Source organism: Carlito syrichta, unplaced genomic scaffold (genome assembly GCF_000164805.1).
Source record: "Carlito syrichta isolate Samal-C Ts95f unplaced genomic scaffold, Tarsius_syrichta-2.0.1 Scaffold279568, whole genome shotgun sequence".
Taxonomy (NCBI): Eukaryota; Metazoa; Chordata; class Mammalia; order Primates; family Tarsiidae; genus Carlito; species Carlito syrichta.
Genome location: NW_007223664.1, coordinates 474848 through 488978, shown reverse-complemented (window position 1 = coordinate 488978; position 14131 = coordinate 474848). Strand labels below are relative to the sequence as shown.

General features: G+C 39.9%; 1 protein-coding gene across 2 annotated transcripts in view; it reads left to right on the top strand.

Annotated features, from left to right (window-relative positions):
* PHACTR2 (phosphatase and actin regulator 2) overlaps window positions 1-14131 on the top strand; it is a 207992-nt gene that overhangs the window by 129521 nt on the left and 64340 nt on the right. For both annotated transcript variants that reach the window (XM_021709749.1, XM_021709748.1), the window contains exons 3-4: window positions 7205-7285; window positions 12816-12974. In XM_021709749.1, the coding sequence (XP_021565424.1) occupies window positions 7205-7285; window positions 12816-12974 (240 nt within the window). The remainder of the gene's footprint in view (window positions 1-7204; window positions 7286-12815; window positions 12975-14131) is intronic.

Sequence of the window (14131 nt, the reverse complement as noted above, 5' to 3'; positions counted from 1 at the left end):
TCCCTCATAGACAGTGCTGTGTGAGCTGGTACATTGTTGTGATACAAGAGCTCCTTCAGGACCATTTTTTGATACTCCTTTCTCATGCCAAGATTTTCAGTTAAGATTTTCCTGTTTCTCTATTGATGTCTATTTGGTTAGCTATGCTTCTCACAGTCAACCGGCAATTTTAACACACAATTTGATGACTTTTTGTAGTGTTTTTATCAGATCTGCTTGTTACTGGCTGTCCTGATCTGTCTTCATCAGTGACACTTTCTCTCTCTTCAGAAAAACGTTTAATCCTTTTGTATACTACCATTTTCTTCATGGCATTATCCCCATAAACTTGGACTAACATGTCCCTGATTTCACTTTCACTCTTGTCAAGTTTTAAAAGAAATTTAATGTTTGTTTTGTTACTCTAATTCAAGGTCCAACATTCTCACAACAGCACACAAAAACATGCAACAAGCCGGGCTCTGTGGCTCAGCCTGTAATCCCGCGCCTTTGGGAGGCTGAGGTGAGTGGATTGCCTGAGCCCGCGGGTTCAAGACCCGCCTGGGCAGCGAGACCTCATCTGTACAATAAATCAAAAAATCAGCCGGGCGTGGTAGCGCACGCCTGTAATTCCAGCTACTCAGAAGCCTGAGGCAGAAGGGTCGCCGGAGCCCAGCAGGTCGAGGCTGTGGTGGCCGGGAGCGGTCACTGCACTCCAGTCTGGGCGACAGAGTAAGACTCCAACTCAAAAAAAAACAAAAACAAAAACAAAAAAACATGCAATAATGATAATGAACACCACTCAGCAAGACACCACCACATATTGACATGAACACAGCTGTGAGATACTGATACGCTAAGGTTGTGAAACCTTTCCAAGTTGTTTGTACGGTGCTGGCAACATAAGCGCACGATGGCAAGTGCGTGAACTTCATTGTCCGGACTCTGCATGTGAATTTACTAATGAACAACATAGTAAGTGCTCTAACAGAAATAATAGTAATAGCTGATATCAGTTTACTACTTTATAAATTCTAGGTATTAGTACAAGCATTTGTCTGAGGCTTGATTTAACTCATGTAATCTCCAAAAGAACCAGAAAGGTAGTAGCTGAGGAAGCTGAGGCACAGGGAAGTTACTTAAAATTGCTTTTGAAGCACAGGGAAAGTTCTAGCCAGTTGGGATAGGGAGATCTCTATGTAGGGGGCACTGTTTGAAGAGGACTTAAAGTTCTGGGTTGGATTTCATCAGACAGCAATAGGGAAACAGTTTAATTCTAGGAAGAAGAAGCAATAAATGAAAGAATGGCCAGGCATGGTAGCTCACGCCTGTAATCCCAGCACTTTGGGAGGCCAAGAAAGGAGGATCACCTGAAGCCAGGAGTTCGAGACTAGCCCGGGCAGTATAGTGAGACTTGGTCTCTACAAAAAATTAAAAAATTAGCTGGGTGTGGTGGTGCATGCCTGTAGTCTCAGCTACTCAGAGACTGAGGCAAAAGAACTGCCTGAGCCTGGGAGTTGAGCCGTGGTGGTACCACTGCACTCCATCCTGCAGTGAGCCGTGGTGGTACCACTGCACTCCAGCCTAGGTGACAGAATGAGACTCTGATTCAAAAAAATAAAATAAAATAAATAAATAAATTAGGCCCTGGTGCTGAAGAGGTACAGGAGATGTTTAGGAAATGGCAAGAAGTAAAGTTTGACTCTAAGATTGGGCGGCAAAAAAAGAGGTGGAAAAAAAAGTGATGGCAAGAACGGTTCTTTGGGACCAGTTGTAAAGTTTGGCTGCTGTTCCAAGTTCAACTTGTTCTGTAGTCTGTAAGATTTTTGAGTAGGGGAGTGGTGTTATCAGATAAACAAGACATTGACCAGACCCCTGAGTGTTTTTAGGTGGGGATGTTAGCTTTCTGTCTCTGCCATACATTCTTGAGATGTTTTCGAAGTTTTCTCAAATGTCCTGTTGGGTGGCATCGGGGTGGTTATTTCTTTAAATGACTTAGCTCTGCCTTAGTGAAGGTCTTTTTAAAAGGAGACCATTTTCTGACATTCTGTTTTCTGTGACTGCTATTGAAGAGGGGGCAAGTCAAACCAGGCTCTTATAGAACACTTTCAACACAAGACAAGTGGTTTTCTGTGTCTCTGTCACAGTTTTACAGTGAGGCCATTCAGTACTCAGAACCAAGAAGATAGCATGGCACGCTTATTTAATAGTCTTCTATTTGCTCTTCTATTTTGTTCAGTCATTAAACGGTATTAGAATTGAGAAGTAGGACTCTCTTTCCTCGCCAAATGAAAACACAAGTGACTTGTTGACTGCAAGATTTACTCTCACAGATACTTCCAAAGTAATATGAAATCCGGGCCAAGTATCCACAGAAAAAAGCTAGTGGCATATGCTCCAGGCTCTGTTCCTGAATGCAGCTCCACAGCTCCTTCTCTGTGCCCAGAAGGACTTTATAAATCATTTCTGATTTATGAGGAGCCCATTCGTGCACTACACCCTGCTAGTTGCTGGTGTTTGTCCTGTGCACACTATGACCTGCCTTTTTTGGTGCATACAGAGACTTTTTCAGATGATCAATAGGACAGAAAGCTGAGAATTTTCCCTTTGTCTGGCTCAGCCAAGAGTTAAAGAGGGAGAAGACAGGAGACTTGTCCCTGAGGATTTTGCCACAAGCCTAACTTACTTTCTTCTAAATTGGAGGCCAGGAAAGGGCAGAAAACAAGACAATTATCATTATTATCCTATTTTAGTCAACAAATACACACATTTTTCCAAGTGCGAACAGCCTGCAGGTCATCGTTGGGGACTCAGCAGTAAGCAAAACAGAATTTTGGTTCTCATCGAGATTATACTTACATGTGTCAAGAGATGATGACATGTTATGTAGGGAAAGGGGATGGAGAGAGGAAGGGGAATAGCCATTTGACATCAGGTGTTCAGGGAAGGGATTTCTCCTATTGGTGACCTTTGAAAAGAGACCTATAGGACATGATAGAGCAATCCTAGTGGATATCTGGGGAAATGACCTTCTGGGTAGAACAAAGACTGCCATGTGGGGCCATGCCTCAGATAAGAAGCAGTACCCTGAGGAACTGGAGCTGCAAAGTCGGAGGGAGTAGTTAAGAGACAGGCAGGTGGGGGATGGACAGCCGAAGGGACCGCACTGAGGAGTTGAAATGCCATCTGAAGTGAAATGGGCAGCCTCTGAAGTTCTTCGAAGATTACCAGAGTGGAAGTATGAAGTCAGGAAAATGGGGGACAGTGCTTCCTTCACTTCCTAGAATTAGAATGTGTGCTGTTAGAATCGGAATTGAGTTATCGAAACATTAACTCACCCAGCGCAGAGAGTGAAATAGAAATGATGGGTTTGCTTGATTTGGGTATAAAAGTCACACATGCTTTTCCAATTGGGATGAAGGTGGGTAACCAGGAGCCATTTGTTTACTCAACTGATGACAGTACTTTTCATGGAGCGACCTGCTACTCCATTGAGCTGCCACACCCAGTGATCTGCCCTGCCAGTCTCTTCCCTGGCCATATTTTGGTTACTCTACAGCTGTGGAGAGACCCCACCCCCAACATTCTTAACAGTGTTGCACAGATTGGTGTGAGCTTCAAAGTCAAAGAGCAGCTGGTGGGATACTTGGGATCAGACTCTAGGAGGCATCAATAGCCTGCTTTGCTCTCAGTGAATACAGAGAGGCGATTCTTGCTGTTTTCTACTCACAAACGGCTTACTCTGGTCTAGAGCCACAGAGCGTTTGGGTCTATTAATGTGCAGAAGTTAGAGAGAGGGTGCTTTGGGACTCCTTCTGGGGAATACCGTCCTCAAAATGAGGGTGATGGATACCGACGTGGTCTGTGCCGAGGTGAACATCCTGCCTCTGGATGTTTTGAAGCAGGTGAGCACATCTCAGGAATGTTCTAAGCTGACTCCTGCTTGGCGCAGTGTGTTGGACTAAAATAACCTCTCAGATTCATTGCCATGCAAAACCCCTCCGAACCCGTGACAAAGTGTCCAGTGAATGTGCTCTGCAAACATACAGACACTATATAAACATGAGGCAAATATTTTAAAAGGTGAAGAATGAGATTCTTGTACTTGAGTGAGAGCAGTGGTTGGAATGTTGTGCCCTAGCAGCATGCCTTCCATGCTTAGTCGCCTGCAGTTTGTTCTCATTGGCCCCGTGCACAGGTATCCACATTATGTGTTGAAAACACTCTCAGCCAGAGACCAAACAAATAGCCAACGACATTTTCCTATCAGGGCCTGTTTATAGGAGGGAGAGCAGAAGAACAAAGCTGTTGGATTTGATTATTGGCAGGAAGCCAACACTGCTGCTTCAAAGCTCTGGAGTTTACAAGGAAGAGGAGAAATTTTTAGTTTACAAGGAAGAAAGAGGAGGAACTTTCAGCTGAGATTAAGTTAGAACTAAAGCAACAGAAAACTCAAAACAAAATTAAAGAATCCTCTGGGATTAATGGAAAGGCAGAAACAAAAATGGGTATGTTACAGGCTCTCGGATGATTTTTCAGGGCAAGAAAGAAAATTTTTAAAGGTGCCTGAAGCAGAGATTACAGAATGGTCTTGATTAATGATACAGGATTCCACAGCATTTGAACTGGATAAATTGTGCTTAGTGACCACTGAATCGTGCCTTTTATTTTATAGATAATAAATTAGAGGCTCAAGAACTTGAAGTGACTGCCCAGGGTTACCCAACTAGTTGTAGGTGTTCTGGGACAAGAATACAGGACTCCTGACAACCATTTTGTATTGTAGGCAACATCACAGAAACAGCAAACAAGTAAAAGTTCTATTTCATGTGAGCAAAGTGCAAGTGATGTTAAGAAGGACAGCCACAGTGACTGTATTCTGAACTGGCAGAGCATCTGGTTTGCCAGAATGTGGCCTGATCCCCAGAACCAGAGACACTTGTCCTTGCAGTTGCCACCTCTGTTCTCAAGCTTAGGGCAGAACAGCCGTGAATCTCTAGACCTGTCCCCAGAAATGGAGGCCAAGACAACTGTTGCAGGAGGCCTACAGAGGCCTGCCAACTCTCAGAGCCCAGTCAAGCACGAATGGGTTGTACAAGCCTCAGGAGACAAACAGTGATCAGGGTCCTTCTTAATGACCTGCAGCATCTCACAGCATTCCACCTGTCCTGGTGGGTGCTATTATTTGGCTTCCTGTGCTGATAAGGGTTCTCTCCTCTTTGACAAGAGCCTGAACAAATTGAAACTGTATTTAAAAACCAGCACTCTTTTACATAAAAGAACTTCCATAGAAGAACTCCTTGCCCCCACACCCAGTTAACTTTGTCCATTGAAATTGCTAACCTTTAAATGAGCAGTTGTTACTTGCTTCTGGAATGGGCAAGGAGATTGGGGTGAGTGAGTAATCTGAAGGAAGTAGGGAAGGTGGCTCTCGACTATAATCCCAGCACTTTCGGAGGCCAAGGCGGGAGGATTGCTTGAGCCCAGGAGTTTGAGACAGGCCTAGGCAACATAGCAAGACTTCGTCTCTATAAAAAAAATTTTTTTAAATCAAATAAAAAAATTAGCCAGGCGTCATGGCATGCGTCTGTAGTCCCAGCTACTCAGGAGGCTGAGGCTGAAAGATCACCTGAGCGATCATGCCACTGTCCTCGCACTCCAGCTTGGGCAACAGAGTGAGACCACAGCTCAAAAAAATAAGTGGAAAGGAGGGGAGACTTCTGTATGTCTTCATTTAAACCCATAAGATATTTGTTGTCATTCTTTTTGCCCATCCATTCAATGCATTCATTCATTTTCTTGTTTGTTTATTTTCTGATTCTGTCCAAAGAGCGTTTGTCAGAACTTACAACAAAGTGTTTATATATTGACATAAAATGCAATCAAGTCAGGTTGTGGAGAAAGAGGAAACAGATTTTTAATCCATAAATTGTTGTATGAAGTCAGTGTTAAATATTAAGTATTACTCTGACTTTCCTAGCAGCCACGATTAAAAAAGAAATACACAATTTTTTGTTATGAGAAAAGAAAAAAACACCCAGTTTCTTCAAGAGACTAAGCATTGTGATTTGAGTTTAGTGCCCTTTGTAAACACGTAATGAAGACCTCCATGCTCTTAATACAAAGCTGGTTGCTCACTGTGCTTGCTTCAGGCCACCTGGAGCCCACTGGAGAAAACAGAATGAATGTGCTCAATTCTACTTGGAATGTTTTTCATAATTATTTTAAGGAGTGATTCAAAGTGCCCTAGGCTCTTTATCTGGCCCTTCTCTGCTATGTCAAAGTACTTTTTTGAACAGAGAATCCACAGGGAATAGAGTTCTGCACAACACCACACTGGGAAATGTTGACTCAAAGGATTAGTAGATGGCATGACCATCTGTTAATTTTACTCACTTTCTTGGCCCCTGAAAGTGAGGAGTGAAACTAGACATGCTCAGACATGTAGAGGTCAGGCACTAATATTATACATATACAAGATGAATACCACTGAGATCCCCTTCCTAAGCTCCCCAATCTGAAATTGTACCAAGAATTTAGATATCTTCCAGGAAAAGGAAGAATCAGTCTTGAGAGTCCCATCCCTTTATGTTTCTGCAAAAGTTGTTCGTTCTTAACTCCTTTCTCAATCCTCTTAATACTAGGGATTTGTCAGGAGATATGTCAGAACCCCCTAGAGTGTGTGATTATGGCAGGGAAAAGAATTACAGAAATATGATGTGTTGGACTTTTGTAATAGATGCTTTGAGAGAGGAAACAGTGGAAAAGTAGTCTCTTCTGGGATTCAGATGAGTTGCCTGGATATTTACTAAACATTTATGTGTGTGTGTGTTTTAAATGTAAGCACACATATTTTCTATATACACTGCATACCCATAGAAGCATATGTTTTAGAATGTGTCATTTCTAAAGAAAGGACTATTTCAAAATGAGATTTGGCCGTTATGTTCTATGGTTGATGTGGACTCATATGTCTGGATGCCAAACCAGAGTTTATCATGAAAAGACCAAGGACAGTGGCTGGGCTTCGGATCAGGGGCTGGTCATTTGCCCTTGTCCTATCTGTGTTGGTTCGACTCCAATCACATGTTTCGCTAGGTAACTGAAAAAACAGGTTTGAGCCCTCATGTGAACGGAATGAATGTGCTTGATTCTACTTGGAATGTTTTTCATAATTATTTTAAGTGATGACTTGATTCTTACTTGTGCTTATTCTTTTTAAAAGTATTAGAAAGGAAGATATCTACACGACAAAGTAGAGAGGAGCTGATAAGAAGGGGAGTTCTTAAGGAATTGCCTGATCAAGGTGAGGAAATTAATCATACATGTAAAATAATTTGATCCTTCATTCTTGGGTCTTACTTTCATTGTCTTTTGAAATTTAAAACGATCATGGTCTTTGTCAGATAAAGCAGTGAGTAATGTACTCCAAAACCTTGCTTCCTTTCATAATGCCTTTGTGGGTTACAGAGAATCTGAAGTATTATAAAAAAGAAATCTAGTGATTTTTTTGGTGAATCTGTCACCCTGTCACTGTAAACCCAAAGCTCTACAAAGGTACATCCAAGGCTATTGATACAAATGAGACATCAATGCTTATGTGACTTCTCTTCTTTGTTCTTGAGCTTCCCTCTTTCTATTCATATTAAACTTAATGGTTTGAGGAAATGCAGAGTTTTAGCTTGATTCATGCCTTATCTGTTTCCTAAGGCTACCAGTAAAAGAAAAGAGAGCAGAGAAATGACAAGCATACCTCTTGTCCTTCATTATCTATGATATACTCCAATATACAATCAGTGAAGCATGAAGGGGCCAATGAAATTAATCTGCTTTCTGCATTATCTCAAGATTTTTCCATTACGGTTCTTTTTTTCTTTCTCTGCATCTAGTTGCCTCTCAACTTTTCACTAATAATGATTATTTCTGAGTTTTTATTTCCTACCTCTGATCTTTTTCTCTTTTTCCTCTATCCTCCCAAGGAGGAATCTTGCTAAGAAAAGGCAAGGAGCAGTTAGAAACTGAGATTGATCCTCAAAAGAAGACACCAACATTGGTTTTTCTTCAAGTAAATAATGCCAGTTGATTTTCATCACTCCCACTACTATTACAACTAAAGGATATTTTGTTGCAACGTTGTGGGTTTATCTCATGCCTCCGTCCCATAAACGTTTACTGGGATAAAGTATTGTTATTGTACTTTTATAGGAACAAATAAAATCTATTAATTTGGAATTGAAATAATAATGCCTCTCTTTTCCTGATATGTGTGTTCCTTGCAAAGAGCTAAACATTTTTTGGCATTCACTATTTATAAATCAAAAGGACATACTTTTTCAGCATCTAACTCCAGAGTTAGAGTTAGAGTTAATAAGCTGGGAAATGTTTTACTGTTTTACTCCTGCTTCAAAGAAAATAGGGAAATCTGGAGTGAATAATGCCATTTTTCTTGAGCCCTTACAATTTTAGATATTTTACTTCAATGTCTGGCCTGTCAAACTCTTTTCACTCTATGAATAAATTTTATATCATCCCTATTTTTTCTGTTACCCTGAAGCTATTTATTTTCTGTTTGGGACTTCCTAAAATAAAAAATATGCATTTCTACCTTTTTTAACTTAAGGCAGGCTGGCAGTATCAAAACTCATCTCCTGTTCAATCTCTATAGAGAAATTTTATGTCTACTGAAAGCTTAACACTGAGCCATCAGTTCTATGGAGTGGGCCAATGCATTTGTTTAGTATCCTTTATTTGGAAATGCTTTTTAAAAAGAAAGAGAAAAATCTATTTTTCAAACTGTGAATGAGTTTTGAGGTAGAGGTTAAAGGCCCGTTTTTTCTCATTAAAAATTATAGGAGACGGGCACAGTGGCTCACGCCTATAATCCCAGCACTTTTGTAGGCTGAGGTGAGAGAATTGCCTTAGCCCGCAGGTTCAAGACCAGCCTGGGCAACTTGGCAAGACCTCATCTCTACAATAAATCAAATAATTAGCCGGGCATGCCTGTAGTTGCAGCTACTTGGAAAGCTGAGGCGGAAGGATCGCCTGAGCCCAACAGGTCGAGGCTGCAGTGACCGGGAGTGTGCTACTGCCCTCCAGCCTAGGTGACAGAGTAAGACTCCAACGCAAAAAAAAAAAAAAAAAAAAATTACAGATACAAAAAGAGTTCCTTTTTCTAAAAACAAGTAGTAGTGGACAATTTAAAGAAATGCTTACTATTGCTTGGTTTTTGTTCTGCCTAATTTTTTTAACTAGTTACATCATAGATTACAATTTCTTGGGCCAATTTACTTCCCAGAAATCTGACTCTTTTTATTTGTCCTTTATGACTGAACATTAAAAGTTTTAAACATAAAAGAATAAAACAATTAACTGAAATATAATAGGTTGGATGTTAACTACTGAATTTTACTTTCCACCTTTTGTGCAGACCCTATATAGAACATCAGAAATTACCTTAATAGTGAAAGTTCCTGAGCATGGCTATTGTAAATGGAGTCCTTCCCCTTTGCAGCTGAGAGCCAGGGAAAATAGTTTTCTGTCAATTTTCCAAAAACATTATCTTGAGAATTTTGGTCTAAGAGATTGGAAACTGCTTTTCTTGGTAGCAACCTCCTCTCTGCTGCCAATGAAGAGTCATTCTTTGCCTTGATCTTCTTGACCTTACCTCAGCTCTGACAGTTCCTGTCAATCAAGCTCTTTACTCAGTGAACCAGGTAGACTTTTTAAGTCCCTCCAGCTACCCTGGGTTTGACCTCATCCCATCTTGTCCCATACCCTCAGTCCTAGCTATTATTATTTTTCCTTTTAGATTATCTTTTTTACACCAAGACACGTCTTCAATCTAAAAGTTTGGTGATCTGTCTTCTCTTCTGAGAAGTCCAAGACCAAGTTTGCTTCTTGCCTCTGCTTCTTTCCCTTTGCTTTTCCCTTCGCTTTTGAAAACAGGAGGGCATGGAAGTGTTTTTGCCTGTCTGACATCCTGCTTGCTTTTTCTCTCATCCTGTACTTTTAACTTTCACCTTTTTAGCCACATAAGATTTTTTTCTTTTTGTCTCTCTTCTTCCTTTAATTATTTTCCCAGTACACCTGTTTACCAGAAAGAGGTAAACTCTTTAAAAATACTCTCATACTCCTGATTTAACTAGTTGCTTGTTTGCGCTTTCTCATTTTGCTTGAAGCTTACCTATGTTCTGAGTTTTCTTTTTCCTTTGCATACAGATGATGCCATGAGACTTGCTGGTCTGGGTCTCCTTCTGTCACCTGCCACCTAGCTCCACATCTTCTCTTGCCATCCTTTGCTGTGCATCTATTTTGCTTATATACATAGAATATATCAAGGACTTAATTCCACAGCAACTTTCTTAACACATAGTACTAGAAAACCTTTTCAATACACACACCAATTAATAATGTCAACTCTCCTCTGTTTTGTTCTCGAATTCTATATTTATCACAAACATATCTCTTTTTCCTACAGTTATTTTCATATGCACTGTTTTATTTCATGCCTCAAAGTAAGTATCCTTCCACATTGCTGACTATTTCTATCAGATGATCCAGTCTCTTTTTGTGCCACAACTATTTAATTTACTCTCTAGCTTTTTCTAATTTTTAAAAATCAGTTATTTGACAGACTAAATAATTTTAGTATAATAATTCTTCAAATAGAATTAAATTGATATTAACATGACTTCAACATATTTTTATTACCAATTAAAGTAAAAAAAAGAAATTTATATTTTAATTACCTAAACTCTGAGGATTTTTATATAAAGAAGTGTTTTTCTATGTTGTTTGGAATTTTTTATTCTTCATTTTTGTTTTATCTGAATGTATGTTATTCCTCTCCTTTTTTTTCCAGCTAATTTCTTGGGAGTCTTTTGAGTTCTTTTTGGTTTGTCCTACAGTTTTTTGAAAACTCTTAACTTAATTTTATTGAATAGTCAAGGTTTATTTGCAATGCGTTGCCTTCAGTTTTTGTCTATTTTAGTTTTCTGTGGAACTTGATTATGGGCTCTTGCAAGTTATATGACTAAGCAACAATTGCTTTTTCATTCTGAACGTGACATAATTTCATAATATGGGTTTTACTTATTAAAATGGCATGCCTTTTTTTGTTGTTGTTGAGAAGCCAAATGGACTTTATTTATTGTTGATTCAAAGCAATTCAGTCACATTTAATGAAAATTTGTGACATGGGGCTGGGCGTGGTGGATCATGCCTGTAATCCGAGAACTTTGGGAGGCCAGGGCAGGAGGGTTGCTTGAGGCCAGGAGTTTAAGACTAGCCTGGGAAACAGAGGGAGAGCTTATCTCTACAAAAAAATCAAAAATTAGCCAGGTATAGTGGCACACACCTATAGTCCTGGCTACTCAGGAAGCTGAGGCGAGAAAATCACATGAGCCTAGGAATTAGAGGCTGCAGTGAACTGTGATTGTGCCACTGCACTCCAGCCTGGGTGACAGAGAGAGATACCAGCTCGAAAAGATAAAATTTGGGAAATGCTCTCTGTTTTTTGATCGCCAGTGTAAGATTAACCAAAAATTCCATAGAAACAGCTCTAAGCATGCATTTCCTCAAGTTTGCTAAGTCAGAACTCCAATTCATTAACTTTTCTTTTACAGCAGTAGCAAAGCCTCCCGAATTTTTCCAAATATGAAGTAGGGTTAATCTTTTTAAGTATCACTGTATTAAAAGTTTCTGCAAAATCTCATTCACTTTAGAAACCTCCAGGAATTATGAAAATTCAAGGGTTAAAAACTAGTTACTTATGATTTAGAGATTATGTTCAAAATTCTTTTTTCAACTGTGATTTTTAAAAATTCTTTTGTGATTATTTTTTATGTGTTTTTTTCTCTACTGTTTTTAAGTTATTATTAGGACAACTTAAGGACTTTTGGGTCAGTTATATATAATAATAACCTGGGTACATTTTACTCTTTTCATAAATAAAGAAATGAAAATAAAATTAGCTGGGCTCGGTGGCTCAGCCTGTAATCCCGCGCCTTTGGGAGGCTGAGGTGAGTGGATTGCCTGAGCCTGCGAGTGCAAGACCCGCTTGGGCAGCAAGACCTCATCTCTACAATAAATCAAAAATCAGCCGGGCGTGGTAGCGTGTGCCTGTAATTCCGGCTACTCGGAAGGCTGAGGCGGAAGGATCGCCGGAGCCCAGCAGGTCGAGGCTGCGGTGGCCGGGAGCAGCCACTGCACTCCAGTCTGGGCGACAGAGTGAGACTCCAACTCAAAAAAAAAAGAAAAGAAAATTAGCCTCGCTACCATCTTTTCCCTGAATATAGAGTGACGGTTATTGTGTGAAGTTTCACATCATATATTTAACATACTCTGGAACAGTGGTACTTGGAAATTTTCATATTCTCCCACTAATTGTTCATATGTGTAATTACATTTCTCATTATTTGTGTATTTGCATTCTCCTTGTGTTTTTGGTACTTGTTAAAAACGTTTATGCCATTTTTCAGATTATTCCTCTCACCATTCTGTTTCTGAATGACAAAGAAACACCTAGTATCGACTTCAACCAAACCTGAGCACTGGAGCAGAGGGACTCTGCTGCCCTGGGATTTTGTATAATTAGGATAATCATTCCTACAGTCTTGCAATGGCACATGGATATTCCCGCTATAATGGCTTTCTCCCAAGACTAAGGATTCTCTAGCTCATTTGTTTTGAATAAACTATTTGGTGAATCAGTGCAGGATGTTTTTGGTTCCCAGGGACTGAAATATGAACCCAAATCCTATGATCCTAGTAACTGGAAAATGTGTTTTTAAGAAAGCCATCAAGTTAGACATCTAGGTGTTTCTTTCCCATTTTAGATGGAGATGTAACAGTTAACTTTGAAAATTCAAACGGGCACATGATACCCATCGGAGAGGAATCTACCCGAGAGGAAAATGTAGTAAAGTCTGAAGAAGGTAATGGCTCTGTATCTGAAAAAACACCACCTCTGGAGGAAAAGGCAGAAGATCAGAAAGGTAACATAAAGAGAATCCCATATTATTTACTTTAGTACAGCTCAGAACCAGGTCTTAGGCTCTAAATAGTGACTCTAAAACCAGCAGAACCTATAGAGAAGAGCTTTACAAATACAAAGAAGAGAGAAACGGTAACTAGTGAAGAGAAATAGGATGGTTTTCTCAGGTAGATGCATCTGTTTTTATTATATAAGCATGGTATTTGCTTTTTTATTATTAATGAGGGCTAAATAAAGGGAATAAACAGAGGGAGTGTCCTCTTTATTAGCAATGTCTGGGAATACTATCCTTTTCTCTGGAGCTTTTTCTCAGGACCTTATAAAAAACAACAAATTCCAACATCTTTCTCTGCTGGGTTCGACCGGCACTTCTGCATGGCTCAACATGGAGAAATCTCAAAATCCACATGGCTCTTTGAACCCAGTACTTTCTCTCCCTCTTGGGAACTTGGCTGGTGGCATCTACACTCCCAATATCGTAGGTTCTAGACAATTCTAAGAGAGACCCAGGAATAGTTCTCAGAGATGCTAGGGACTTTGGTTGCTTTGCAAGAGCCTCTGCTCTGTGATTTGCCTGTACAATTAGAGATTTCAAAATGTGCCACAGGCAGTTACAAGGTTTCCTAAAGGCTCCGTTAGAGATCTTGGTTTCCAGAGTGAATATGCTTTGGCAGATTGACATACCTACTCAAATGTCTGTCAGAGACCCCCAGAACATTCACTAATTCCTGGTCACATATCAGTTACATCTCCATACACTGCTTTTATGTGCAGGGACCTTCAAGTCTCAAATAATATGCACACCTGAACTAAAACTCCCATAAGGAAAGGTTTTGTTGAGAAATTCTAGATGACTCCATGCAGCATAGTAAGGAATCCTTATGAAATAGACTATTTCCTATTTTATAATGTCTGCTCTGAATTGGTTGGCAAAATTTTGTCAAATCTAACTTGTGTTCTATAAGCATTTTGAAAATCCTTAGAAACTGATGAAAGTGAACTTCTCTTCCTCTTTTGACCCACATCCTCTAAAGACAAAGGGATCAGAAGAGTTATCCTTGATGGCCCTATTAAACACACCATTGTTTCTTAAAATCTTCTCTGGAAGTCCAGAACCATTTACTATTTGTATATGAATTAGCTTTTAAAAGTTTAAGG